The 24,709-nt window shown below is 52.4% G+C and overlaps 1 protein-coding gene across 4 annotated transcripts in view; it reads left to right on the forward strand.

The window, feature by feature from the left end:
* Positions 1-24,709, forward strand: part of Smurf (SMAD specific E3 ubiquitin protein ligase) — a 127,387-nt gene that overhangs the window by 37,680 nt on the left and 64,998 nt on the right. For all 4 annotated transcript variants that reach the window (XM_071694931.1, XM_071694933.1, XM_071694932.1 and 1 more), the window contains exon 3: positions 10,625-10,733. In XM_071694931.1, the coding sequence (XP_071551032.1) occupies positions 10,625-10,733 (109 nt within the window). The remainder of the gene's footprint in view (positions 1-10,624; positions 10,734-24,709) is intronic.

Below are 24,709 nucleotides of genomic sequence, written 5' to 3' on the forward strand. Positions count from 1 at the left end.
TACGTTCCCCAGAAACTGTTTGTTTATTGCCAACACAGAATGCACTCTGTTGTGTGTGTGTGTGTGTGTGTGTGTGTGTGTGTGTGTGTCAATCGCCTTTGTCCCATGATGGTGTGTGCACGGGCGTTGCACGCGAGTGTGGCTGGCAGCTCGACTGCTGCTGCTTGCTACAGAAGATAGAGACAAAGGAAGAAGCACAACTCACTTGGAACATACGGTAATGCCTGGTTGACCGTCTGCGCCACTGTAAGATGATATCGCCTCTGAGATGACACCAGTGGAGGACGGCAAGGCACCCACCACCATTGATGAAAGTCAAGGTCAACACTGTAAGGTGACTAGTGGTAGGTACCAGTGTCCTGGGCTCAGATGCTGTATTCCACCACTGTAACAACCAGTTACTCTGTCAGAACAGTCAGGGGACCAGTCAAGGGGAGGGTTGTGATAACAGCCTTGAGGTTGCCCAAGGCTCCTCCACCCGAGGCAGTTACCACCACAAACCTGCCGACGAACTGGAGGAGCAGAAGGACTTCATTCCTAAACTTGCTCTCATCCAAGCCAGTTGGATTCGAAAATCTTGGAGGATTTTTACATCTTTCTCTGTCAGGGTGTTTGGTTGTCTTATGTAGGTCTGGGGGTAGAGGCTTCATCGAGAGCAGATCTTAAAAATGCTTAAAAGGTTTAAAAAGAAAGGGGAATGGGGGAGAGAAAGGGGTTATATTATAAGAGTGGCGAAGGAAGTTGGGGTAGACGTGCCCCTTCATAGAGGTACGATGATACGGTCGGTAGGGAGGACGTATGACATGACCTGCCAGCCACCGACCACACACTGATGACCTGAGGCAGTGGGTAGGGTCAGGATGTGACCCCACCTTAGACTGGTCCGGTGGGCTGGGTCAGGATGTGACCCCACCTTAGATTGGTCCGGTGGGTTGGGTCAGGATGTGACCCACCCTAGACTGGTCCGGTGCGTTGGGTCAGGATCTGACCCACCCTAAGCTGGTCCGATGGGTTGGGTCAGGATGTGACCCACCCTAGACTGGATAGAGCACTACCTTGCAGAGCTGGCCCGAGGAAATAACCCTCGCTTATCTGGCCAGACTTCGATGTTCCGGCAGGGAAGACCAGGAAGTGATGGAGTGGAGTGGACGGTTCCTCGGCGCGGCCGTGCTGGGCGAGTCTCCCCTCCAGCGATAGAAAATGGAGGTGCATTGGAAAACGATATGTGGGTTACATCTTCAGTGGAGTATTGTGGAGGAGAGCGATTAACAAGAGCTGCTCTTGTCGTTGGGCAACCTCCAGCAATCTTTTTTCACGTTCATCCAATCTATCGTAAGACTAGACCCATGAAAGCAAAGAAAACGTAGCGTCGGGACACAAGTACTTGGCGGTTGTGTGTATTGTGACGAGGCTTCACGTGCGCCTTTACACCCAACCAGTAGTTTGAGTTGGTTTGTAAGTGGCGTGGAGGGGTGGTGTTGGTGGAGGGCTGAAGTGCGTGTGTCTTCCTCCACTGGAGGGAGGGAGGGAGGGAAGTGGCGGGTAAGGTGGAGTTGTTTGTGGTGGAGTGCGACTCTGGCCCTCCCGCAACCCATCACAATACCCGCCCTTGTCCCCTGGCCCGCCGCTTGGACGTACACAACCCGCACACACGCACGTAGGCACCACACACACACACACACACACACACACACACACACACACACACACACACACACAGCTGCCTCTTGTACCAGAAGGTAGGAAAAAAAAAGGACGATTATATTATGAGCAATGTAAAAGATATTGAGGATGATTATATTGAAGATGATATTAACAGTGAGCTCCGGAGCAAGGGCGAATTGTGCTGTCTCCAGTGAGGCGTTGGGCTGGATTTTGAGAACCTGCAAGACGAGAAAAAAAAGGAAAAAAATGAAAGTTATTGTTTTTCATTAACTCCTGTGATTAGAAACGTTAGGGGCCTCCCTAGTGAAGGTGTTTGAAAACAATTGTATACGTAAGGATGCAGGGCGCTGCCTCAAACAGCCTGACTGGTTTGAGTAACAGCAGTGGAGCAGGGTAACTTGGTATATGTGTGGCGTTCCTTGCCGTGTTTCAAACATTCATCTGTGTTCTTCCACGTATTGATTATTAACTGCCAAATGGTCAATATAACCGGAATATTATTTGACCTTACACTTCAAAAGTATGTATGTATATTTTACAGGAAAATTTCGCCACGTGATATTTAGAGAGAGAGGTATTGCCATTGTGGTAAATTTCATCTAATTTTCCACGTCAAATTTGTGTATGAAATACTTGACTGTGATTTTGCGGTAATGTGACGAATACGTAATCTGTTTTCATGTTTTGATGGAAACGCGGCCACTGTGTACACCACTAATTTTGACTGTCTACTAATTTTGCGAAGCCATTATGTACCACTGGTTTGGCGTGGACACGCGCATTGTTAATTTGGCGTCGCTCCTGTGTCCACTGCCGCTAATTTGGCGTAGGATTGAGTTACGCCACTGAATTTACAGGCAGATTGAACCGTAGAACTAAGCTGTGTCTACTTAATTCTCTCTCTTGTCACCAGCTTTATTTGAACATATTCTGCTTGTGTCAGCTTTAACCCCATAGCCAAGCTTTATCTGGATAGTCACTATCTGTTGATCAGCTTTAGCCGCGTAGTCACAAGTCCCGTAGCCAAGCTTTTTCAGAAGCGTTGTACTTCTGTCAGCTTGAGCTTCATAACCAGACTCTTCCAGCTTACTTCCTCTAAGATATCATCCACATCGAGTCCCTGTTTCACAGTACATTGACCTCATTACATTTACGTTTACTCGGGTTGAAGGTCATGAACCACTTGGAATTTGTCGAGGTCCCCTTGTAAGCTGATGCAGTCCTCACTCTCTCTCACTTCCCCTTATGACCTTGGCGTCATCCGCAAAACGTATTCAGGTATGGGTTCGATTCTTTATGGCAAGTCATGCGGGTATGGTACATGAAGAAGAGCAGTGGTGCGTGGACCCAACCCTGCGGCATTCCACTGTTGAGGCCAACCCATTTCGGGATGGCTACCCTGGCCATGTGTTCTATGGTTCCTTCCACTAAGATAATCGTCTGACCGTCGGACTAATCTTCCCCTTATTCCAGGCTGAAGGTCCCGCATCTGTCCCATCCTCCTCTGTGGCACGGTGTCAAATGCTTTCTGGCATTCCAATTACAGTTAAATCACACAGCTTCTCTTCCGTCTGAAATGGAGCTCACCCTCTCGTAGAAATGTAAGAGGTTCGTGTGTGTGTGTGTGTGAGAGAGAGAGAGAGAGAGAGAGAGAGAGAGAGAGAGAGAGAGAGAGAGAGAGAGAGAGAGAGAGAGTTATATTAAAGTTGATGCGGTGCGCGAGTCCTGTGTTTGGCTTCACCATTATTGCAGTATAAGCTTGACCCAGTTCCTGACATGCTCCTTTGTCTTCTGCACCTTAACCACGACGGTACAGCCCCGTGAGCACGACGGTACAGCACTATGAGCACGACGGTACGATCCCTTGAGTACGACGGTACGATCTCAGCATCTGGTATGACCGTCAGTACATAATAACGTGACCTCCCGTATAGCAGTGTCCGCACGTTCTTCCCCCATACATCCTCGAGTCATTACGGGTGATTTAAGCCTTAAGAACACCACGGAATTGACCGTCTTTAATCGCCCTGCGAGAGGGGAATCATCCATCGCCTCCATGTTGTTGGTCGGTCGAGGTAGAAGGAATTCGACCGTAAATACAAACAGTAGCAGACGATTGCATCCTTTTGGAAGGTGTTTGTGACAGCAGAGGATAACAGAGACACGGAGGATTAGTGTAGAGATGATAGGATGGCAAATAGATAACGGAAAGAATGCCTGTGAACCTTATCTTATCTACGGAGGCTTAAGTAGAGTCCGTGGTGGAGTGCAAGGATTATTATTGTCGTTATTGCCAGCTTCTCCTGCAGCTGGTCACGTCGGCAGGAGTCAGCTGTGTTGTATTCCCCGGGAGGGGCGGCTGCATCAGACGGTCCGACTGTGCAGTGGAGTGCCAGGCCCCAGCTGGGGCGGTGACGAGACCCCCTCCTAAATTGGGCGGTAAGGTGTACGTGGGGAGAGGCGAACCTACACACTCGCATGTGTGTGTTGTGGGTAGAGAGGCAGGCCTCCTAGACTGAGGTGAATGTGTTGTAGGTAGAGAGGCAGGCCTCCAAGACTGAGGGGAATGTGTTGTAGGTAGAGAGGCAGGCCTCCAAGACTGAGGGGAATGTGTTGTAGGTAGAGAGGCAGGCCTCCAAGAGTGAGGGAAATGTATGTACATGGAGACACGAGCCTCCAGTTTGGAAGGTATGGCACACGCATTGAGACGAGCCTCAAAAATTGAAGTTGAGACGAACGTTAAGAGAGGGACACACAGGCCTCCAAAACTTTACGTACGGTGTACGTGTTTCGAGTCTGGTAGATGAGAGTATGGCTCTGTGGCCACAATACTGTGTTCTATCTACCTCCTCCTTGTCTTTCATCCTCCTACCTCTCCCTCACCTGCCGTCGTTCCTTCCTTCATTCTTTCATACGTATCTCTTGCCTTCTCTGTGATCCTGGGGCTTACGTCCCTCGGCTGTCGCAGACGCTGTAGCCCGGTGTGGTCAGACGCTGTAGTCTTCGGGTACAGGAAATGTTACATTGGTTCCCCCACTCACAAGGTCAGTCTTCTCTGCCACCGGATGTGAACAGTAGTGGAGGCCATTGCCTCACAGTCTGCCTCCTGCACCAGTGTATGAGGTTAGTTGTAGCAGTGGGGCTTCCTGGTATGAGGTTAGTTCTAGCTGTTGGGCCTCACAGTTTATGAGGTTAGCTTTAGCTTTCGACCTACAGGAAAGCTTGGGTCAGTTTTAGTTTTAGGAGTTATGGAAAGTTCGACATTAGTTCAGAACGGAAGGGGTACAGGCACGGTTACTTACAGTCCCAGCTGTAGGGTTACAGGAGAGCTTACCAAGGCACAGCCCCAGCTGTAGGGTTACAGAGCGCGGTGTAGCTCCTGCAACAAGTTGCCCTGGAGATGGCTGGGTACCATCTTCCCCCACCAGACATACGCCAATTACTTGACCAGAATATCTTCTTTTTCTTCAGGGTCCCTTGCTCGAGCGGTCGGCTTTCCAGGACGCAGTGTGTTGTCCTCCCTGGAGTCTAAAGGGAGGAAGTGGAGGCGGGGGGGAGCCTCTCCCAGTCCTCGCAGGATAGTTAAAAATTTCTTTTGTTTTCTGGGACGTTGACGGAGGTAGCCAGTTGTCGGCGGAGTGCCTCACCTTTAAGGTCCCAGCCATCGGCGTCCCGTCTCTGGTGTTTCTGGCTCTGCTGCTGTGCGTCCTTGGCTGAGGGAGGTGTGCTACTGCTAAGGTCACTGATGGTGACCCGAGGTCATCCCTCAGCCTGTCTCAGTCATGTCCTCAAGTCGTTCTTTGGACGTCTTGGTGTTCGGAATGTCTTCGCACGTACATTGTCTTCGTCTGTCTCCTGTCTCCAGCATCCTGCTTTGTACATGTCTCTTACGTGGAAGGTAAATGAGGTCGCAGTGCATGGTACGGGATCATCATGGTCGTCTTCTCTTGGCTAAGTGTCAGCCAAGTCTCTCATGTCAGTGGGAGTCAGCCAGATCCCTCACATCAGTGACTTTCTGGCAAGTTCCTCACAACAATATATGTCAGCCAAGTCCCTCACACCAGTGAATGTCAGCCAAGTCCCTCACATCAGTGAGTGTCAGCCAAGGCCCTCACACCACTGTCAGCCAAGTCCCTCACGTCAGTAAACGTCATCCAAGCTCCCCCTTGAGTAGGGTTGGTGGTCGCGTGTGTTGGCGCTTCCTCTTCATCAGTAAACACAAAGTAACCTTGCCTCTCCCTTCGTCCTCCTCTCACTTGAAGGGGAACTGTTGCTTGTTTGTTTGGGAGGGGAGATGCGTAAGTCAGTAGGCTGTTGGTGGTAAGAAGGAAGGTAGGATGAGGTGTAGTTAGGTTAGGTAGGTGCAGAGGGTTGACTGGGGATGGACAATGACCTAAAGTGTTGGGAGTTTGAAGTCGTCGCTCTCTTTCTCCTCCTGACCCAGTTCTGAGTTGTGGCATGTGTGCCACGCCCCCTCCCACAGCTGCATCACCGCCTCTCTCTCTCTCTCTCTCTCTCTCTCTCTCTCTCTCTCTCTCTCTCTCTCTCTCTCTCTCTCTCTCTCTCTCTCTCTCTCGTTGCAACCCTAGGATCTCTCATGAGCATGTTCTTGGAGTTTTCGACCATAGGAGAACATTGGAACGTCTTCGACCATAGAAGATTGGTACGTCTTCGATCTCCACCTTTAACACCCGGAGCCCAAGACTCTTCAACACCTTGCCATCTGCCACCAGAAACTCCCAGTACAGAAACTCAGGAGTGCACTGTACAGGCAGCTTGGTCGACCAAGGACCCAATCCAGCAGCTTGGGCATCAACCTGGTCTGTGCTGTGAGGGTGAAGACCGTTGAAGACCCCAGGAGGATGTTTGTAGGCAAATAGGAGTCTTAATGTGTTCTGTAGGACATGTAGAAGACATCCAGGAGTGAGTTGATGGAACTGGAAGTAATATAGTGTGTGAGCGACAAAGTCGTCATGGAACATCGAGGCCAGTCTGGAACAAACCTTGAACTAATGTAAAGAAACAGTTTGTTCGGGAATAAGGAAAAGAAAAAAGGGTTTACTTGGGTGTAAACTCTCGGTGAATAAGACAAAGGAATGAAGAAATTATAAAGTTGGGAGTTTTGGTGGAAATTTTAATTAGGTGTTTGTTGTTAGGTAGGCCTACGGACCGCGGGCTCAAATAGTCTGATTGATCAGAGGAACAACTCCCCTGAGCAAACATTTGTAAGTACTGACGAGTCTCCGTAACCGACGTCAAGTTTTAAGTAAGTTACCGGTAAATTTTTTGAGATAAAAGTCGTCGCGTATATACAGTATCTCAGTTGCAGGGGCTGGGCTCTACCCCCGCAGGGAGATCTGGGAGTCATCCTTGCATGTTCCTCATGATCATTCAAGCTGTTTATCCCTGCAGTCCGTAAATTGGTGCTTGCTGTGTAGATATTGATTTGTCTTCAGGGATTTATTTTTCACTGCAAGCACAAGTTCATGTATATATATATATATATATATATATATATATATATATATATATATATATATATATATATATATATTATATGTATAAAACTCCTTTTCCCAGCTCGGCGAGGCGGCATCATAGACAAACAGACAGCGGACTCCTTTGCGTACATCCACACTCGAGCTGTTGTGTATAATGCACTGAAACACTGCTCCTCCCGTCCACAGCCAAGCCACACGGTCTATATCTTGCTTTGCCTTGACCTATTCATGTGTGTCCTGTTGAAGCTCAGGGGCAGCACGTCGCCCCTCATAGGTATATATATACTCGCCTTGGTTCATTCTATCCCATGCACTTCACTTCACCCTCCTGAATCTTCAGGTCCAGTCATACTCCAAAACCTCCTGCCTCACTCCAGTCCTTCCATCTTCTCCATGCGCTCTGCCCCTCCACCTTGCTCCTTCTCCACTTTTAACGCCTCGATCCTGTTTCGTAAATCTCTCCTCACTCATCCTCTCCCTATGCCCATACTATACTCTCACACCTTGGTCATCTCCCTCAGTCATACTCCACTTATTCCTAACACTCCATCGCCTTATCACCCCACCACAGAGCATAGATCGTCCTCAAGGCACTGACTCTCCAGCGTGTCCACACGCTCCCGTTCCTCTCTGCATTCAGGGCCCCTAGGACTCGCATCCATACAACACTGTCGGCATCACAGCGCACTACCTGAACACATGCCCATCTCTGCCCTAACATTCGTTAACCTCTCCTCTGGGCACCGTGGACCGTAGCCTCCCTCAGGCTCGCTGGTTCCATCCCCTGCCATACATACATGTACCGGTCTTCATACCTGGGTGGTTTTTTTTTTTTTTTCATGCTTGACCGTCGTTTTCCGCGTTAGCGAGGTAGCGCCAGGAACAGACGAAGAAAGGCCGCATCCGCTCACATTCGTTCTCTAGCTGGCATGTGTAATGCACCGAACCGCAGCTCCCTATTCAATATATATATATATATATATGATAACACATCCCAGTATATTTATCTATATTATATAAGTTTGTTACATGTGCCGGCACTAGTACAGCTCTGTGTTAAGCGATTCTTTTCCTGCCTTAAATGTCATAAGGCAGTTTACGAGGTGGTTGGAAGCAGCCGACACCAGTCTGGGGGGCGGTTTATAGAGAGAGAGAGAGAGAGAGAGAGAGAGAGAGAGAGAGAGAGAGAGAGAGAGAGAGAGAGAGAGGCAGCAGGAGGGGGTGTTGCGGGGCACAGACGGATGGGGGAGGGGAGGGGGGAGAGGTCTGGAGGAGCGCCCCAAAATAAGAGGCAATTACTGGCCAGGAAAAGTGAAGGAGCTGGGAGACAAAGTGAGAGGTGGGAGACGAAGAGAGGAGGAGGAGGAGGCTGAATACGAAGAGAGAGAGAGAGAGAGAGAGAGAAGAGAGAGAGAGAGAGGAGTGAGAGCTGGCAGTTAGGGGTCGTGGACGGTGTGTCCCATGACTCCAGCACGACTTGTAGCTGGAGGATGTAGTGGTCGTGGTGGGTTGTAGCGGGGAGAGAGACACCCCCCCCCCCTCACCTTCCGGCCGTCGTGGTGGGCAGGGAGCCACATCGAGCCAGGTGGGCCGTACTAACGGTACCTAAGTAATGCCAAGGCGAGTTCGACGTTCACCTGAGCCCGCCGCCCGCCCGATGCCGCAGTACAGCTGATGCTGCGAGTTTTTATACCTCCCATGTATGGCGGGACCGGCAGGGCTCCTACACACCCTTCTCTCTCTCTCTCTCTCTCTCTCTCTCTCTCTCTCTCTCTCTCTCTCTCTCTCTCTCTCTCTCTCTCTCTCAGCAGTGCCTCCGTACACCACCGTGATACTGGACAGCGTTGGTCGCTCCGTTTTCTAATTTCCTCTTCCTCCGTATGTTCACGTGATGAGCTCCTCTCACGTCTCTTAACTCTGGACGTCTACTTGTGGTTCATGTGGTTTGCCACGATGGTTTTGAGTGGAGCCAATGTCATGTTATGATACGCCATTTTTATTGGATTTAGAATTGCCCAACTTTCTGAGATGGTGTTGGTTGGTGGAAATGGTGTCAGTATTAATGCGTCTGTAATGCTGGGGTTGTTTTGTGAGTGCCCTTGACATAAATCTTTTCCCATCTGGGGCTGTAAATGTCCTTGGCATGCACATCTGGTCGTACATGATGCTGTAAATGTCCCTTGAAGTAAGTTTGTCTTCGTTGTGGATGCCGTTCGACACATGCAGATGCGCCCCCTGGATCAGATAAACGTCAAGAGTGTGTACTTGGTAATCTGCCTCGCCATGTTACAACACATGGGTTACCCAGATGAAGGGGTGATAGTCGCAGACAGACGCGCGGACATTTAGCCTTCACACACTGCTCGTACTCCAGCGTGAGGTGTACTTACTTACTGTAAGAAGGATGGGAAGAAATCCCGGGTGTGCTAATACAGTAGGATGACCTAGGAAGGTGGTCACACACCAGGACAATCTCATGAAACGTTAATCATGGATGCACGTGTGACACAACAAGCAGGAGGATGAGATCCCGTGTGTGTGTGTGTGTGTGTGTGTGTGTGTGTGAGTGTGTGTAGTGTAAGTGTGTGTGTGCTGACACTTCATAATGCAGGTCATGTAACACTTGTCATTGATTATATAATTCTGGCGGCCTCATTTCTGCTTATGTAGCTTAATACAATGCCAGGTGGAGGATTTATTGTAAATAGCTGATGCAGGTATTGCCCTAGTGTAAATTATTTTACAGCTGTGGTGTGCGTACGATTCATGTGTAAATTATATTATTTTATTGCTTTACCGACTTAGTTTGCGTCATTTCTCCGCTTATATTATTTACAGTGATTATGCGCCTGAAAATATTAAATGTAAATTGTGTTAATTAATTCGTTTATGTTCCGTATATGTTTAATGTATTGGTGTTAGTTCTATTTTTGCTTGTATGCAGTAAAATCTTGTTTATGAATAAGAAATAGTGTCCGGTGTGTACTAAATGAGCAGTTATACATCTTCCACATATGTGCAGCAGACACTGTTGGCTGAAGTGAGGGATGAAGTATGTTTGATGTGTTTCAGAGCAGATGTGTGGGGTTAACATGTGATCCCGGTGGTGAACTGGCTCTCAGGTTCCTCAGGTGATGTTACTGTGTTATTTTCAGGTACCTATAATATCTGTGAGGTCGATCTCGTCCAATGGAATTAGATACCCTGTCTGTTTAAGCTTTTGATGATGTGCATTTGTCTTTCAGGTGTGTCAGATGCATTCAAGCTTTATATACTCATATGTTTCATGCTTGCCGGGTATATTTAAGCTTTATATACTCATATTTCATGCTTGCCGGGTATATTCAAGCTTTATATACTCATATGTTTAATGCTTGCCGGGTATATTCAAGCTTTATATAATCATATGTTTCATGCTTGCCGGGTATATTCAAGCTTTATATACTTGTGTGTTTCAGGTCTGCCGGACCCCTTCGCCAAGATAAGCGTGGAAGGGTCAGGACAGTGTCATTCCACCGACACTTGCCGGAACACCCTCGACCCCAAGTGGAACCAGTACTACGACCTGTGAGTACTTGACTTCCTCGTCTCCCCAGCCTCTCGTGTACTCACGTCTCCTTGTGAGTCTGACTTCCTCATCTCCCCAGCCTCCCGTGTACTCACGCTTTCTTGTGAGTTTGACTTACTCATCTCCTTAGCCTCCCGTGTACTCACGTCTCCTTGTGAGTGAGTCTGACTTCCTCCTCTCCCCAGCCTCCCGTGTACTCACGTCTCCTTGTGAGTGAGTCTGACTTACTCATCTCCCCAGCCTCCCGTGTACTCACGTCTCCTTGTGAGTCTGGAAGCAATGCGTCATTTGGTGGCTTTTAAGGAAACGTTTTACTTATGTTGGGTGTCATTCAAGGGGAAAAAGATAAAAGGAAAATAATTGGTTCGTGATTTTGGTTCGGAAGTGAAGAAATCTGGTTATTGTATTGGTCGTACGTCCGACAGTGTTGTAAAACTGGCCGATCGTCTCGCATACCCTCGCTGCCAGTCGTGTGTGTGGAAAAACTGTCCTACCCCCATGGACAGTCGGGGGTCGTGATGAACTCTGATTTTTTTTTTGCGTCAGCATTTAAAGGGCAGATATAGGTTGTGTGTGTGTGTGTGTGCTTACGTGAGTAGACTTATTATTTAAGATCATCTTTTTCCTGTGTGGATAAGTGTTGAGGTGTGGCCTTACAGGACGTGAGGTTGAGCAGAGCCGGGGTTATATGATACGGGGGGGGGGGACCTCGTGAGCTGGGGGGGGAAGAGGGATGCTGGTGGCTTCCTCGGGGTTGGGGGGGGGGGGCGCTGGTGTCCTGGGGGATGTGGCCCCATCTTAGGAGGTGGGTGGGAGTGTGTATGGTCCGGTGTTCCTGGAGTAAGTCGTTAGGAAGGTTTGGCCTCTCCTCGCTCCCACTGCCTCCTCTCTCTCTCTCTCTCTCTCTCTCTCTCTCTCTCTCTCTCTCTCTCTCTCTCTCTCTCTCTCTCTCTCTCTCCCTCTCTCTCTCTCTCTCTCTCTCTCTCTCTCTCTCTCTCTCTCTCTCTCTCTCTCTCTCTCTCTCTCCCTGGTAGGTAAGGCCCGTGAGGAGAATCAGTGAAACCCGACCTTACCAGATATCTGCCGAGCCGTACCCGACTGGCCAGGAGGAGGCCAGGTCGTGGAGGAGGGTAGTATGCAAGACGTATGACTCCCCGCCACGAACAGTTCACATTTCCAGTTCCTCCCTGAGGGGGCTCGTTTAACGGGCAGCGCCCCCTATATCCTGTGTGGGGACTCCCCGACACAAGACGGTGCTGTACGATTGATGGCATGACATTGATGGCATTAACTTTGTGTCCTGTTCATCAACCAATGTCGAAGAACAGCTCTGGTGGCCTAGAGGAATAGCTGACGAACTCCTGTGCCTGACGAAGGTGTGGGCGAAGCTGAATTGAGAGAGAGAAGAAGACCCGCAGGAGATTATCCGAAGAAGTACTGGGAATGTAGAGGGAAAGATGGAAAATGAGGGGAAGATGATGATGATTGGAGCTGTGGGTTTTGATTGTCCTGGGATATTAGTGTGAGGTCTGTGGGACGAAGGAATGAGGGGGCTGAAGAAGTGTTTGCGATGATCAGGGACTGTCCAACATACGCATCTCGCGACCACTTGTATCTGCAGCGGTGTTGTACGCGTGAGAATCATTGAATACGATGATGGGGAAATTGATGTCATGTATGATAGATAGATGTAACATGAAGCTGATGTATGGGCTTCAGTAAGAAGATAGACACGACTGAAACCCGGTTTTGTGGCTGCGGGTCAGAATGCAGAGATGGTCAGCCCCTTGAGAATATGGCACTGCGAGCGAAGCTTAGAAGTTAGGTGTGTCTGGTGCGCGGCTGAGGGTCTGTCTGTACAGTAGGTGGCTGCCGGGAGCTTGTGGCGCAGGTGTGGTAGCCTGCAGGAGGCGGTGGTGGTCAGGGGAAGGATGGAGTGTGGAAGTTTGGAAAGACTGAAACTCGTGCAGATGTTCTTGTGTTCAGGGTGTGTGGTGGTGGTTCCGGTGGGTGTCTGTGGTAGCGGAGGGGCGGGGGGCGATGGTGAAAGCTGTGGTGGTTGTGGTTGTGGTGGTGGTCGCGGAGGTCAGGCTCCATCCGCGGAACGACGCCGGGGAAACAGGTGGTACAGCAGCGACAGACGGTCGTAATGGGCGCCGCTGGAGGGGGAGGTGGGGGTGCTGGCCCAGTTTATGGAGCGGGGGTGAGGGTGGGACCACGTGTGGTAGGGACGAACCACCGGAGACGTGGTGGTGGACGACGGTGTGGTGGCCGTGGTGTGGGCAGACTGGTGCGAGGTGTTGGTACGATGCACCGGTGCGGACCAGCCTGGAGGATGGTGGCTGTGAAGAACAGAATAGGAAAATAGAAAATATAGGAACATTGGTGACCCGACGATGAGGGTCAGAGGGTGGCAAGGGTACAGACGGTGGCAGGGTAGAATGTTGGCAGGGATGAGAGGTCATTGGACTGAGGAAGGTAGGAGCTTGTTGGTGTGTGTGTGTGTGTCCGTGCGTGTGCACGTATGTGTGTACGTGTGTGTGTGTGTGTGTGTGTGTGTGTGGATGAGTCAGCCAGGGAGCCGGGCCGGGCTGGGCCCACCATTGATCTCGTTCCGAGGCCTCCCGAGCTGCTCCTGCTGGCGAGGGACACCCCTCCTGCTGGTGAGGGACACCCCTCCTGCTGCTCCTGCTGGTGAGGGACACCCCCACTCCTGCTGTTCCTGCTGGTGGTATTGTTGAGTGAGGGTCAGGTCAGAGGTCAGGCCAGGTCATCAGACCCAGGGGCGGCTCAGCCTTCCTGAGTACAGTAGCAACACAAATATCGAACCAGATTTTTGCATCATTTTTCAGCGACGTTTAGGTCGGTGTGTACATCATGGTGCGAGGGTTGGCTGTGGGATGACTTCATATGTGGCTGGGATGCTGTTTGGGATGGGATCTTTGTGGGATGACCTCGTCATCTGTGGCGGTCCACCTAACCAATAATGGAGGTTGCAGACCCAAATATGATGAAGTTATCCTCACAGTAGATTTGTTTGATTATTTTCATCATCTTTTCCTTTAAATGATAAACACATAAGATATTGTATATTACAGAAGAAATTATTATAGATATATATTTATTCTGGCCTTATAGGAAGCCAGTTAGGAAACATGATTGCATTTACCACTTGAATACACTCGCTCCTTGGCATGTTATCATCTCTGCTGTTGGAAAGCTGATTTATCCTTGAGTCCAGACTCCCTCCCAGTGACGAGAAATGACTGTAGGACGCAGCGTGTCCCCTCCTCTCCACTGAGGTCCTCCGTCGTGGGTGGAGGGTGGCGGTGGAGGCGCGGGTGGCTGGAGAGGAATGTTGTGGTGGCGCTGGGTGGTTGGTGGTGGTGTAAGTCTGGGCCCCACTGTTGTGGTGCCTCCTTGTGTACACCACTGTTCTCCAGTGGGGACCCAGGGATTCCCAGGGTCGGGTGTTCTGTCCTTGTACATCTATCCCATCCCATACTACCACTTTACCACATCTACCTCTGCCATACTACCGCTGTACCACATCTACCTCTGCCATACTACCGCTGTACCACATCTACCCCTGCCGTACCAGGTGTTAGGGTTGTGTAACCCGGCGGTTGTTAGCCTGGTGCCTGTGCAGACGCACCCAAGAGCTGGGCCGTGTCTACCTGAATCATCACACAAATATTTACGCACATCCTGAAGAGGAAGGAAGGGAGCCACCCCCACCCCCACCCATCTGCTCTTACCTTACACTCACTTGCCCTCACAAGCCTTGCCTTAAACCAGCGACTGCGGAAGATGCTGTCTTCGTATAGCAGAAAGCCTTTTTTTGGTGCTGTGTTGAAATGTTAGGTTTAGGTTATTGTATTGGATACAGTTACCGTCGTGCTCAAGGGTCGTACCGTCGTGCTCAAGGGTCGTGCCGTCGTGCTCATGGGTCGTGTAGCCGGACCTAAGGGATCGATCCCGCTTACTGTTCACTGAATTTCGGGTGGATATCTGATGTGTGGTGTCCGGGGACGTGGTGGTTAGGTTAGGTTACCTACCGTCTGCTGGACGGGTGACGGGAGGAGGTGATCACAGACAGACAGGCAGTTAGGAACTCTCTCTCTCTCTCTCTCTCTCTCTCTCTCTCTCTCTCTCTCTCTCTCTCTCTCTCTCTCTCTCTCTCTCTCTCTCTCTCACACACACACACACACACACACACACACACACACACACACACACACAGGAGCGAGAAAGTGTAACTCTTCCAAGTGAAGGCTTCTGAATGGGGGGTCCGTCCAATACATCCCCCTTAGGAGACGGTAAAGGGAGGTGGTGTTTTAAAGGTGTAGTGATGGCTGGCGTTCTTGGTTGATATATATTTACCCATCACGCCTCTGGCCATATAGGTGCGATATATTATCATATCTTTTTCATCTAATGCAGGAGTTCTTGCCCACGGGTTCTTATGTAGATCTCCGAGGTTGCGCTACACTCAGTAGCAGGGAAAGGATGGACTCTTTGAAGCGTGAAGGTCTCTGACGGGGATATATTTTGTTTCGTCAATTGACAGGGTTGAAAAGGGCTTCCCAACACACACACACACACACACACACACACACACACACACACACACACACACACATATATATATATATATATATATATATATATATATATATATATATATATATATATATATATATATATATATATATATACCGTAAACAGCGGTACGGGATAAAACATTTCCGGGTGACAATTTGTCTTGGTGAAAGAGGCGGCGGGTGTGTGTGTGTGTGTGTGTCTGTATGTGGGTGTTAGGAAGCCCTTCCAATAGTGTCGTGGTGCGGGGTGCGAACCAAGGACCTCCCCATGCTGGCGCGAACCTTACACCTCTCAGCCACGCGTCAGCAGACGGCATTGTCGTTTATTTCAAAGGTTTCTGGTGTTGGGAGGGTTCGTCGTGTGTCGTAGCAACCTGGTTGTTTTTTTTTGGGGGGAGTGTGGTTGTGTGTGCCAGTGTTGGGACGGTCGGGTTCTATTGGTGTGGTTGACGCGGGCGTGGTGTTAGGGAGTTGGTTGCATGTGGTGGTGGAGATGGTGGTGGTGGTGAGGATCGCAGGTCTAGTGGGCTGTCACGCTGATGGAGTTGGTTGATCCGCCATAATCACCACCATTCCCTCGGTGACATGTTGGTGTTTCATTAAGCTGACGCAGCAGACAGAGGACGTTCCATCATCAGATCCTCCAGCTACCCCGTCTCTACATTCACCGTAGACTGGAGGAACTTGGGACTCCCTCCACCTGAACTCAAGAACATCTGCACAACCTTTTGTTCTCCCCAGACCCTCCACCACCCTCCCTCCCTCCACCCGCCTGCCTGCCTGCCTCCCCCACTGCCTGGTCTTCCTCCCTCCCCACCACACACCAGTGAACTACTAGACAGTGTACAGAGAACAGCATGCAAGATCATCCCCGGTCCCTCATACATCACTGTGTACCGAGGTGCTCAACACCCTGCTCCTCCCAACTCCCCTGCCATCATCACCTGGACCTCATCCCACAGCTTGGCAAGAAGTTAACTCCTCCGTGCTCGCCGCCACCGTCACCTCTTGCCACTGGAGATCCCTCGTCCCCGAGTTGCAGTTCAACACCACAACCGCATCGAGCGTTTCTCGTCTGGTACAGACCTCCACAGGAACTACTGCATCCACCACCACACCACAGCTACCACCACACCACACCACAGCAGGCGTGCCTGGGAACCCAATATGACGTCATCGACCCATTCATTGATTTTTTTTCTTTAAAGTCCTAACCTTAGGTAGGGGGCGGGGGGCGGGGGAGGCTATGGCCGCCTTCCCCCTACCGCTGCTGCTGGTGCCTGTACCCCACCCCCTCACCCTGGGGCTTATGTCATGATGCGTTGGGGTCCGCGTGGTGAAGCGTGGGTGGTGGCGTGGCGTGGCGTGGCGTGGGCCGCAGCAGCAGTACCGCCGGGGTGGGAATGTCGTAGGTCAGGCTCCTTCACTGGGGGCTTAATGATAGGAAGTCACCCCCGCTCCTCCCTCCTGGATGTTGGGGGGGGGGAGACCGGAGGAGGAAGGAGTGGGTGAGGGGGGAGGCAGAAGAGGGACAGAGGAAAGGACGTTTTGGCAGAGGCGTATCGCAGACTGAGCCTTGTGTGGTTGATATATATATATATATATATATATATATATATATATATATATATATATATATATATATATATATATGTGTGTGTGTGTGTGTGTGTGTGTGTGTGGAGAGGAAGGGGAGGGGATTCTTGGATGGTGGAAGGTGTGTGTGGGGGGGGTGGGGATGATGGAGGACGGAACGGCTTCCGGTCCAACACCTGCCTGGGTCCCCAGGTGACTGAGCTGGGGTGGCGTCTCCCCCCCCAGGTGACTGAGCTGGGGTGGCGTCTCCCCCAGGTGACTGAGCTGGGGTGGCGTCTCCCCTCCAGGTGACTGAGCTGGGGTGGCGTCTCCCCCAGGTGACTGAGCTGGGGTGGCGTCTCCCCCCCCAGGTGACTGAGCTGGGGTGGCGTCTCCCCCCCAGGTGACTGAGCTGGGGTGGCGTCTCCCCCCCAGGTGACTGAGCTGGGGTGGCGTCTCCCCCCCCAGGTGACTGAGCTGGGGTGGCGTCTCCCCCAGGTGACTGAGCTGGGGTGGCGTCTCCCCTCCAGGTGACTGAGCTGGGGTGGCGTCTCCCCCCCAGGTGACTGAGCTGGGGTGGCGTCTCCCCCCCAGGTGACTGAGCTGGGGTGGCGTCTCCCCCCCAGGTGACTGAGCTGGGGTGGCGTCTCCCCAGCTCGATGTGGTTGGGATAACAAAATGCAACTCGGGGACGAGAGATCTCTGGTGTCAGGAGGTGACGGTGGCGAAGCATACAGCCAGGTGAGGGGCTGGAAGGTGGCGATGATCCCCTGGGAAGTGTATACTCAGCCTGACGATGCCCACTGAGGTATACTCAGCCTGGCGATGCCCACTGAGGTATACTCAGCCTGACGATGCCCACTGAGGTATACTCAGCCTGGCGATGCCCACTGAGGTATACTCAGCCTGACGATGCCCACTGAGGTATACTCAGCCTGGCGATGCCCACTGAGGTATACTCAGCCTGACGATGCCCACTGAGGTATACTCAGCCTGACGATGCCCGCTGAGGTATACTCAGCCTGACGATGCCCACTGAGGTATACTCAGCCTGACGATGCCCACTGAGGAAGTATGAAAGCCATGGAATGAGACATTAACCCAAGTACAATGTATGACTCATTATTACCGTGTGTATACATCCTTGGTATGTTCATATACATGTCGATGTGTATGAACCCGTAGGTGTTTATATACATGTCAGTGTGTATACTTACATGGAATGTATACATGGCGAGGTTTGTTTGCTTGTTGAGGCGGGCTGGTGTGTTATCTGAGGGATGATGGGGGCGATGATATGATGGGGCCGAGTGCTGGATGGGTGATGGGGGCGATGATATGATGGGGTAGAGTGCTGGATGAATGATGGGGCCGAGTGCTGGACGGGTGATGGGGCCGAGTGCTGGATGGGTGATGGGGGTGATGTTGATGGGGCCGAGTGCTGGACGGGTGATGGGGCCGAGTGCTGGATGGGTGATGGGGGCGATGATATGATGGGGCCGAGTGCTGGATGGGTGATGGGGGCGATGATATGATGGGGTAGAGTGCTGGATGAATGATGGGGCCGAGTGCTGGATGGGTGATGGGGGCGGTGATATGATGGGGTAGAGTGCTGGATGGGTGATGGGGGCGATGATATGATGGGGTAGAGTGCTGGATGAATGATGGGGCCGAGTGCTGGACGGGTGATGGGGCCGAGTGCTGGATGGGTGATGGGGGTGATGTTGATGGGGCCGAGTGCTGGACGGGTGATGGGGCCGAGTGCTGGATGGGTGATGGGGGCGATGTTGATGGGGCCGAGTGCTGGATGGGTGATGGGGGTGATGTTGATGGGGCAGAGTGCTGGATGGGGTTACATGGGGGTTGATGATTAGGCGGGCATTAGGTACAGACTATCAGATAAGGCTGTGGCTGGCCTGGCTGGCTGCCTGGCTTCCTGGCTGGCTGGCCTGGTTGGCTGCCTGGCTTCCTGGCTGGCCTGGCTGGCTGGCTGGCTGGCTGGCCTGGCCTGGCCTGGCCTGGCCTGGCTGGCTGGCTGGTTGGCTGGCTGGCCTGGCCTGGCCTGGCCTGGCTGGCTGGCTGGTTGGCTGGCTGGCCTGGCTGGCTAGCTGGCTGGCTGGCCTGGCTGGCTGGCTGGCTGGCTGGCTTGGCTTGGCTGGCCTGGTTGGCTGCCTGGCTTCCTGGCTGGCCTGGTTGGTTGGCTGGCTGGCTGGCTGGGCTGGCTGGCTGGCCTGGTTGGCTGCCTGGCTGGCTGGCTGGCTGGCCTGGCTGGTTGGCTGGCCTGGCTGGCTGGCTAGCCAGGTAGGCACGCGTGACGGCTCCACTGCTGATATGTAAATTAGAGCAGGTGATTACCGGCGGCGGTGACGTGTGCCGGCCCGCGGGCGCACCCCCCCATCCTTCCCCTACCTGGCGCACACACACACACACACACACACACACACACACGCGCGCGCGAGCGCTGTGACGCTGGTTGGCCAGAATGGTGGATGGGAAGAGAGAAAATCCGCCCGAGTCTCCAGTTTAAAGTAGATAGAGATAGAGAGATAGGTAGAAAGATTATTTTTCGTGCGTTCCTCTGCTGTAGATAGATAGATGTATGGATTATGTTGGTAGAAAGGTACGTGGATGTTCTCGAGCTTGTGGGAGAGAGCCACACGCACGTGCAGGGCAGCGATCAGAGAGAGAGAGAGAGAGAGAGAGAGAGAGAGAGAGAGAGAGAGTCAGAGCTGCACATCTGTGACTCCAGGCACACTTGTCATGGGGGGTGAGAGGCAGACCTGTGTGTGTGTGTGTGTGTGTGTGTGTGTGTGTGTGTGTGTGTGTGTAGGGGAGGAGGAGGGAGGGAAGGCTTTCGTATGATGTCCTTTGTCTCGTCCTCGAGCAAGATCTCGTCGTAGGGAGCAGTCTCTCTCTCTCTCTCTCTCTCTCTCTCTCTCTCTCTCTCTCTCTCTCTCTCTCTCTCTCTGGGTGAAGTCGTCCCGGGAGGGGGGTGTTCAGGGCTTTAACCCCCCCCCCCGCGTCATGTGGGACCTGCCCGTTTGTCCAGGGCTGGATTATTGTCGTTGTGTGGTCTTGTGTTCTTTATTTTATTACCTGGTCGTCCCGGGTGGTGTTGCTTGGTTGGGACTCTGTTGCTTGGTTAGGACTGTTGTCTGGTTAGGGTTCTGTTGCTTGGTTAGGACTGTTGTCTGGTTAGGGTTCTGTTGCTTGGTTAGGACTGTTGTCTGGTTAGGGTTCTGTTGCTTGGTTAAGACTGTTGTCTGGTTAGGGTTCTGTTGCTTGGTTAAGACTGTTGTCTGGTTAGGGTTCTGTTGCTTGGTTAGGACTGTTGTCTGGTTAGGGTTCTGTTGCTTGGTTAAGACTGTTGTCTGGTTAGGGTTCTGTTGCTTGGTTAGGACTGTTGTCTGGTTAGGGTTCTGTTGCTTGGTTAAGACTGTTGTCTGGTTAGGGTTCTGTTGCTTGGTTAGGACTGTTGTCTGGTTAGGGTTCTGTTGCTTGGTTAAGACTGTTGTCTGGTTAGGGTTCTGTTGCTTGGTTAAGACTGTTGTCTGGTTAGGGTTCTGTTGCTTGGTTAAGACTGTTGTCTGGTTAGGGTTCTGTTGCTTGGTTAGGACTGTTGTCTGGTTAGGGTTCTGTTGCTTGGTTAGGACTGTTGTCTGGTTAGGGTTCTGTTGCTTGGTTAAGACTGTGTTGTCTTGTTAAGGTAATGTTGTTTGGATAACGATATGGTGTACTGCTAGGGCACAGTTGCTTGGTCATAACCCTGTGTTACTTAACATTTGACTTGAACCACAAAGGAGGGTCAGGTCAGAAGCCAGGCCATGGTACCCAAGGGTCGTATCGTCTTGCTCAGGGGTCGTGCCGTCGTGGTCAAGGGTCATAGCGACGTGCTCAGGGGTCGTAGCGACGTGCTCAAGGGTCGTACTGACGTGCTCAAGGGTCGTGTCGTCGTGCTCAAGGGTCGTGCCGACGTGTTCGAGGAGTGAAGTATCTTGCGTATGGTAATTAGGTCATCTGTGTCACAACTGTTATCACACGAAAACGGATGTGGCGCCAGAATGGACCGGAAGGACCGCTGGGAGCTGCCGACTGGCCTTGACTGGTCCACCTGGCCCGGGATGGGTATCCATCTTTGGTCCAGCCCCCACCAGCTGGTACTGAAGGGGTCCAGGTGTGGTCCAGCTCCCATCCCCTGGTACTGGAGAGATCCAGGTGTGGTCTGTCAACACCGCCAGATGGGTTAGACCCAGTCTTTCCCCTCTCACTCCCCCTGCCCTCTCCTCTCATTCTCCCTGCCCTCTCCTCTCATTCTCCTTGCCCTCTCCTCTCACTCCCCCTACCCTCTCCTCTCACTCTCCCCGCCCTTTCCTCTCACTCTCCCTTCCCTCTCCTCTTACACCCTCCCTGCCCTTCCACGTCCTCTCCCTGCCCACCGACACCTGTCAGCCCTCTCACGTCCTCTCATCCCTCTAGTACTCTCTCCCTGCCCTCTCACCACCTCTCCCTGCCCTCTCACACCCTCTCCCTGCCGATAGGATTGAGGGATTACTCGAGTGTAATCCGGTTTGACCGCGTGCTGGGGTGGGTGGGTGTTGCTGCACCGCCCCTCCCCCCACATCAGCCCTCCGTGGACTCGGGTTCTTTTCTTTCTCCCCCGGAGGCTTCAGAGGGGTCTATCTTAGGGGCTTCACACGGGCCTCCCTTGGAGGACTCTGGGCGGATCCTCCTTGAGGTTGCACACGGTTCCCTGGCGGCTTTTACACGGCGTCCACCCTGGAGGCTTGCCCCGGGGGACGTGGTCTGGTCGTACCACATCTTCAGCGGGTCGTCGTGTCGTGTCGTCGGTGTGGTGTCGTAGTAGTGTAGCGGGCTGGCTGGCTGCCACACCACGGCTCCCGTCGTTCCTGGATGTTGGCATCATGAAATCGTACACCCAACACGACCACCTCGGCCTGTGTGGTCGTGCGGAAATAATACTCTCATGGCCTTCCTGACACCTGACCCCCTCCGTCGTCTGACATTAACCTCGTATGACCTTATGATAGGTAAGGTCACATGCCAAGGACCTGGGCAAGCAGACGACACTGACCTTCATAACGGAAGGTCGACCAGCATTTGACCGGCTGTCGGGACGTGGTCAACCTGGCTTGCTTTATAGATACCTCGTACAGCAGTTAGTCAGTCCACTGGCCCAGAACAAGATGGCCTACATCTGTGAACGTCCACACTTGTGATTCCTTGCTCGTATCTCTCCAGCTGGGGCTCGGTGATGGTCTTTCTATCCCATGGCTTCCAGCAGGGTCTCCATTTGAGATCGTTATCGCCCCGTCCTCTGCCACAGTTCCCCCCACAGGATATCGGCTGTGCCTCCCATCCCTGTGGCACAAACACGAATTCGGCAGCTAATCTGCTTGCTATCCGAACCACGGGACCCCAACCGTCTCTTTTCGGCCCCGTACCGGCGGCAGAACTGTGGGACCCATCTATTACAAAACCTCAGGACCTTAGCGCGCCACCTCTCCTATAGCTGCACCACGAGACCCCAGGCAACTCCTGCTACTCCTGCCTACATCATCCTAATCTACTTGACTTTTTTTTTTTTTTACTAAATTCTGCTCCACTTACAGCTGCTTGATCAGAGGTACGTCACCTTTGTGTTTACCCGAGTCTATCGCAGTCGTTTCCGTACCTGTTCCACAGTCCTCGCCATTATAACATAGTCGCTGATGTCACCCGTCTCAAGGGCTTCACAGCTGGTTAATGGTAAGCAACCCAAGGGGCTTCACTTGACCAGCTACGGAGCGTGGGTACAGGTGGTTTGTTGTGGTGGCTGAGTGCACCTGGACCTGTGAGAGGGGCCTCTCCTCGCGCTACGACTCCTGCCTTGTAGCTAAATGTGGTCAAGTACTGTCTGTCGTGGGCCACATTGCCTCGACGGACCGTCCTTCACTCCACCCACGCGTCGGGCCTGGCCGAGGAGGGAGTGAGGGAGGGTGCGATATTTACTACCAGACCTTCCCCGCACCACCACCACCACCACTTGAAGACGCCCTCAGATAACCCAGAAATGAACGGAGACACTCGTCTCCGTGACACGGCCTCAGTTAGCAGAGCACCGAGACACACTCGCCTCCGTCATTGTGGACGGCCGCAGTCGCTGCTAACGGATCCAGATTCACTTACAGCGGCCTCAGAATCGCCAACATGGAGCCAAAGTCACTAACAGGGCCTGAGGTTGGAAGCAGGTTAGCAAGAGGTGGACGGATGTGGGTTGAGGTGGATTTCTAGGTCGGATGCGACCTCCGGGGAAGTTACTGTTGACCTGTGGTTATAAAGGGTCCAGAGTCGGTTGTGTTGGTAAAGAGTTAAGGGGTAGGTTTAGAGAAGGGGTTGGTAAGCGAGCAAGTGAGTGTGTTTGTATGTGCTAAAGGGAGGGAGGAGTGGTGTGGTCGACGCCAGTTGTGTGAGGAGTTTTATGAAGCTGCTTGTGGGTTGTTTGGTGGTTGTCTCACATAGCGGCATCTCGGCCTGGTTTCCTCTCTGTGTTTATTGTGCTGCTCTGTCTGTTTTGGCCCCCTTCCCCCAGTGTGACCCTCCCGGGACGGTCTTGTGTGTCAGTTGACCTGACACAGGTACTGCCCACACTGCCCACTCGTACTGTGGGTCAGTTGACCTGACACAGGCACTGCCCACTCGTACTGTGGGTCAGTTGAATTATTAAAAGAGGGACATTTCCTGTATCTTGAGGGACCCTAACGTCTCCATTTCTTGATGATATATTCCTTCTATTTTTCAGTAACATGGTGTTCACTTTGTCTCTCCCCCTTTCTAAAGGTTAACCTCCCCATATCTCTGCCTCCCATCTCCCGTCTGGTCCTCCAGCGACCGTCTCCTCCTGGGTTCTCCCATCCCGCCTCTCCTTCCCGTCTCGTCTGGTCCTCCAGCGACCGTCCCCTTCTGGGTTCTCCCATCCCGTCTCGTCTGGTCCTCTAGTGGCGGTTTCAGCCGTGGTTGCTGGCCCCGGTCCGTCCCTCTCATCTGCAGTAATATGATGCCACTACTACTATCATCACACCACCTCCCCTCCCTATTTCCTCCCCACGAACCACTCATCTCCCCCCCCCCCCCCACTCGGCCTCCTCACAGCACAGTCTCTGCCCCCACTCGGCTACATCCCCACTCGTCCCTCTCGCAGTATAGTCTCTGCCCCCTTTTCGGCTACACCCCACTCGTTCCTCTCGCAGTATAGTCTATGCCCCTACTCGGCTACGCCCCACTCGTCCCTCTCGCAGTATAGTCTCTGCCCCCACTCGCTGCTCTCATGAGAGTGGACGGGGCAGGAGTTTGCTTTGCTCGTGACTCCCCCCACCCAACCCCACTCCCCCCAAGCGTATGCATAATGCATGTGTTTTCTCTCTCTCCTTCTTGCATTCTCTGTGTCTCTTGTTTGTTTTCCTTCCTCCTCGTTGATTCGGGCGGCTGTGGTGTGTTTAGCCGGAGATCCAAGTGCTTGCTGGGGGCATTGTCCGTCTGGCTGTGTGTGTGGGGGAGGAGAGAGGGGGAGATTCGTACCCCACCCCACACCACCCCAGCCCAGCCCTGCTGCACGAGGGGTGGGATAGGGTTGAAGGCTTGGTGGACTGAACAACCTGGAGGGGGTTGAGTGTGTGTGTGTGTGTGTGTGTGTGTGTGTGTGTGTGTGTGTGTGTGTGTTGGGAGGGATATGGGTCTTGAGACGGGCAGGAAGGGTGTGTATAAGGGGCCGTGTGACGAACTGGTTGTGTGTGTGTGTG

Source organism: Panulirus ornatus, chromosome 57, assembly GCF_036320965.1.
Source record: "Panulirus ornatus isolate Po-2019 chromosome 57, ASM3632096v1, whole genome shotgun sequence".
Classification (NCBI taxonomy): Eukaryota; Metazoa; Arthropoda; class Malacostraca; order Decapoda; family Palinuridae; genus Panulirus; species Panulirus ornatus.